This window comes from Oxyura jamaicensis (genome assembly GCF_011077185.1).
Source record: "Oxyura jamaicensis isolate SHBP4307 breed ruddy duck chromosome 33 unlocalized genomic scaffold, BPBGC_Ojam_1.0 oxy33_random_OJ72889, whole genome shotgun sequence".
In the NCBI taxonomy this organism is placed as follows: Eukaryota; Metazoa; Chordata; class Aves; order Anseriformes; family Anatidae; genus Oxyura; species Oxyura jamaicensis.
The window spans coordinates 1-3,578 of NW_023305087.1; the positions used below are offsets into that span (position 1 = coordinate 1).

Sequence of the window (3,578 nt, forward strand, 5' to 3'; positions counted from 1 at the left end):
TTTTCCCCCCCCCCCCCCCCCGGTTGCTCAGCACACAAACACCGCCCAGGAGGGATTCGTGGCGTGCCCTCTCCCAGCCGCGACGCTCGGATCAGCTTCGTCCTCACGTCTTCGCGCGGGGGGGGGAAGGCAGCCGAGCGTGGCCCCGCTGCGGTGCCGGCACGGGCAGCGCTCAGCCTCGGGATTCGCCCGAGTGCTTCCAGGGCTGGAGCCGCAGGAAAACAATTCGGGTGGAAAAGGGGAAAAAAAAAAAAAAAAAAATCGTGGTGGTAACCAGAGCAGGTCTGGGGGCGGGGGGGAGGATGCTCAGGAGATGCTCGGGCAGCCTGGGTCCGTCCTGGGTGGGCATCATTTACAAGACCCCGCGTCCCACTAGGTTAATCCATCCCTGGCCCCCAGACCCCAGGCTGAGGGTCTCGAAAGCACCGAGGACTCGAATATTTGCTTGAAATTTAACGAGGCCGAGGCTCTTTTTCTCCTGGAAAAAAAAAAAAGGAGCAAAGCCGGGTGAAGGCATCGTCCCCTGCCCAGTCCCCACGGCGAGGGGCTTGTTCCCAGCGGCTCCTTGGTGCTGGGCGCTGGTTTTCACCCTGCTCCCAGTCCAGTGTGCCCACTGGTTGGGATGAAACTGGCCGTGGGTGTCCCCAGAGGGGCACAGCCCGCCCCTGAGCCCCCTCCTGGCTTTTTTCAGGACCCTTTGCACGGCCCCGACCTTGACGCGCCCGGCTGACAAGGATTTATTCCTCCCTTCAGCCAAGGAACCAGGACCAGGCAGAGCGAGGGGTCTGGGAAGGTGCCTGCAGGTCACGGCGGGGGTCCCAACCCCTTCACACACCCCCGGGAGCCTCCAGCTCTGGGGGGGTCCCACGCAGACCCCCCCCCCCCCCCCCCCCCGCACAGCACCCGTGGCACCCAGGGCACAGCGGCGGTGGGAACCAGGCTCGGTCCCGGAGGGGCTGCGTGGTTAATCCGGGATAATCCCACCCTTGGCTGCTCTCCACCGGGAAGTGCTGGGGGTTATTTTTCCACCCGGACTTTCCCTCCCCATTAATCCAAACGCTGCTGCCCTGGGGCCTTCCTCCTCCTCCTCCTCCCCACCGCGCAGCACTCGGAGGCGGCGTGGTGCCCACCGCAGGCGCCGTGTTTCTGCCCCCACATCTTCGGGGTCCATTTGTGGCCCATGGGGACACAGGGGGACACTGGCTGGGACCCGGCAGGGATGGAGAGGTGGCCCTGGGCGAGATGGAGCAGAGAGCTGGGGTCGGTGGCCACCAAACCAGGGGACAAAAAGGGGACCCCCCCGCACTGGGGACGTGGCCACGGGAGGTGCCGAGGCCGCCCCCCCGTTATTCAGCACGGGAGGGGTTAAGGGAGCTGCAGGGCACCCGGTGAGGTGAGGAAGAACAGCAAAGCTTCGCAGATAAGGCAGCAGGAAGACGAAGCGCAGGCCCCGAGCCATAAAGCAGCCAGATAAGGAAACGGGAGGAGGGAGGCTCGGGAGGGCTGAGAAAGGATGGAGAGCGAAATAAACACCGAGCGGCACCCGCTGCGCGAGTCGTGCCAAAGCCCAGCACCTCCTCCAGCTCTGCACGCCCCAGGAGCTTCACACAACCCTCATCTGTGTCCTGCCCCCCCCCCCGACCCCCGGCCCCGCCACCCCCCCAGCAAGGCAGGGCCACGGCCCCCGATCCCTTGGGGAATTTTATTTCCAGTGTGCTGTGGGCTCTGCCCCGGCAAACCCCCGTCCTAGTGTTCCACGCGCCGGGGGAGCAGAGCGTTTCCAAAGTGCTAGTGGAGCCCCGAAAAACAAAGAACAGGGCGAGGGGGTTGGGGGGTGGGGGGGATGCTGGTGCTGCTGGGGGTTAAAAGTCCTGAGTCGAGAGGTTTTTGGTGCAGCACAACCACGGGGTGCGCGCACACACACACACACACAACACACGTGCACGCACGCTCACACCCAGACACGCGTGTCCACGCGGTGCTCAGCCCTCGGCTGAGGTCGGCCTCCGGGGTCCGAAACGCAGCTGGGGCAAAATCCCTCGTGCACCCATCGGTGGCTCCCGGCCGGTGCTGGCGCCGCGGTGAGGGCGAGCAGTGGGGGGGGTCCCTCGGGGGTCTCACGGCGTCTGCTCGGGCAGCGGCTCCTCCACGAAGCCGCTGCTGTCGGAGTGGCCGCTGCCCCCCTGCAGCATCAAGCCTGGAGCGCGGGGAGGGGGCGTGCTGGCAGCGGTGCCGGAGGAAGCCCCCAGCTCCTGAGCACCTCTGCGCCCCCCCCCCCCGGCCCCCATATGACCCCCTGCCCCCCGGAGGAGAGCCCCCCCGACTTACTTCTCCGGGCCCGCAGGGAGAGAGGGAGGAAGCAGCCGGCTTCCTCGTGGGCATCGCCGTCGTCTTCGCCGGCGCTCGGCACCTGGAGAGGTTGTGCAAAGGGGATGGGGCCGGGGCGCGCGTGCAAGGGCGTGCGTGCGTGTGAGCACACGCGTGTGCTTGTGCAAAGGTGCCCCTGTGCCTGCACGTGCACCTGCGCCAAGGTGCATCCGTGCACGCGCGCGCGCTGTGCGTGCATTCCTGAGCGGGCACCGACGTGCTCGCGTGCACGAGCGTGAGCGTGGCTGGGGGCGTGCCAGGCTGCTCCGTCGTGCGAGAGGCTCTAAATCCTTCAGCCCCTAAACCGCCGCCGCCTCTGCTGCTCCACGGCCTCCTCGCCAGCTCCTCGCCCCCCCAGCAGCCCCGCGCCGTTCCCCTCGCCCCCTGCCCAGCCCCCCGCTGCCCCTCACCTCTTCCATCTCGAAGGAGTCCGGGGCCTGGCTGCAACGTGTCTCTGCCCAGCTGGGGTGATGGGGGGAGAGCCCCCCCACCGCCGGAGCCTTCCCGGGGGTGTGCAGCCCCGGTGCATCCCCCTGCCACCGGCCGGTGTCCCTCTGGTCACGCTCCCGGTGCCGTCCCCTGCTCCGCCGGGCCCGTTGGCCTCCATCTCTTGGCTGGTGGGACCAAGGGGACGATGCCCCGCAGGAGTCCAGGGGCTCGCCGGGGGGCTGGGCCCCTTCCTTCCTCCCGGGGGAGGTCCCCCAGGGGCTGGAGCCAAACCCGGAGTCCCCCTCGGCTCCCGGCTGCTCGGGGGTGGCACACACCCACCCGCCACGGGTGGCCACGGCGCACGGAGCTGGGAACGAGGCGACATCCGCCCACAGCCGTCCGTCCTCTGTGCCACCCTGTCCTGTCCCCACGGGGCACGGAGCACCCCCAGCCCACGGCAGACCCCCGGCCGAAGGGCTCAGGCAACGGGGACGCTCCTCGGCATTGTCCATCCCCTCTGGGGCCAGCCTTGGGGACAGCCCTGGCTGCCGGTGACACTTGGGGACACCCCGCTCGGGCCACGGGGATGCCTGCAGAGCCCCCGGGGCTCGGTGCGGTGACGTCCCCAGGGGCACCCCACCAACGTCCCTTTCCCCACCCTCCCCATCGGGGGGGTCGAAGCGAAACCTCTCCTCCCTGGCCCGCTCCAGCACCTCCTGCACCACCCTGCCCAGGGCGCCGCCCCCCGGCGGGCTCCCCCCGGCGCGGGGGGCCGTGTACAG

The 3,578-nt window shown here is 68.8% G+C and overlaps 1 protein-coding gene across 1 annotated transcript; it reads right to left on the minus strand.

The window, feature by feature from the left end:
- Positions 1-1,686: 1,686 nt before the first annotated feature.
- Positions 1,687-3,572, minus strand: LOC118158653. Its single transcript, XM_035313326.1, has 3 exons — positions 2,778-3,572; positions 2,329-2,410; positions 1,687-2,197 (listed from the first exon to the last, which is right to left on the minus strand). Exons 1-3 carry the CDS (start codon positions 3,306-3,308, stop codon positions 2,118-2,120), a joined length of 693 nt encoding a protein of 230 aa, XP_035169217.1. The 5' UTR covers positions 3,309-3,572; the 3' UTR covers positions 1,687-2,117.
- Between the last annotated feature and the right edge of the window lie 6 nt (positions 3,573-3,578).

Bases quoted from the DNA above. Each gene is read 5' to 3' on its own strand.
- LOC118158653 (XM_035313326.1), bottom strand. From the start codon at position 3,308: ATGGACAATGCCGAGGAGCGTCCCCGTTGCCTGAGCCCTTCGGCCGGG. The intron at 2,411-2,777 runs GTGAGGGGCAGC...CAACCTCTCCAG, and splicing joins ACTCCTTCGAGATGGAAGAG to GTGCCGAGCGCCGGCGAAGA. The intron at 2,198-2,328 runs GTAAGTCGGGGG...CCCGCGCTCCAG, and splicing joins CTCCCTGCGGGCCCGGAGAA to GCTTGATGCTGCAGGGGGGC.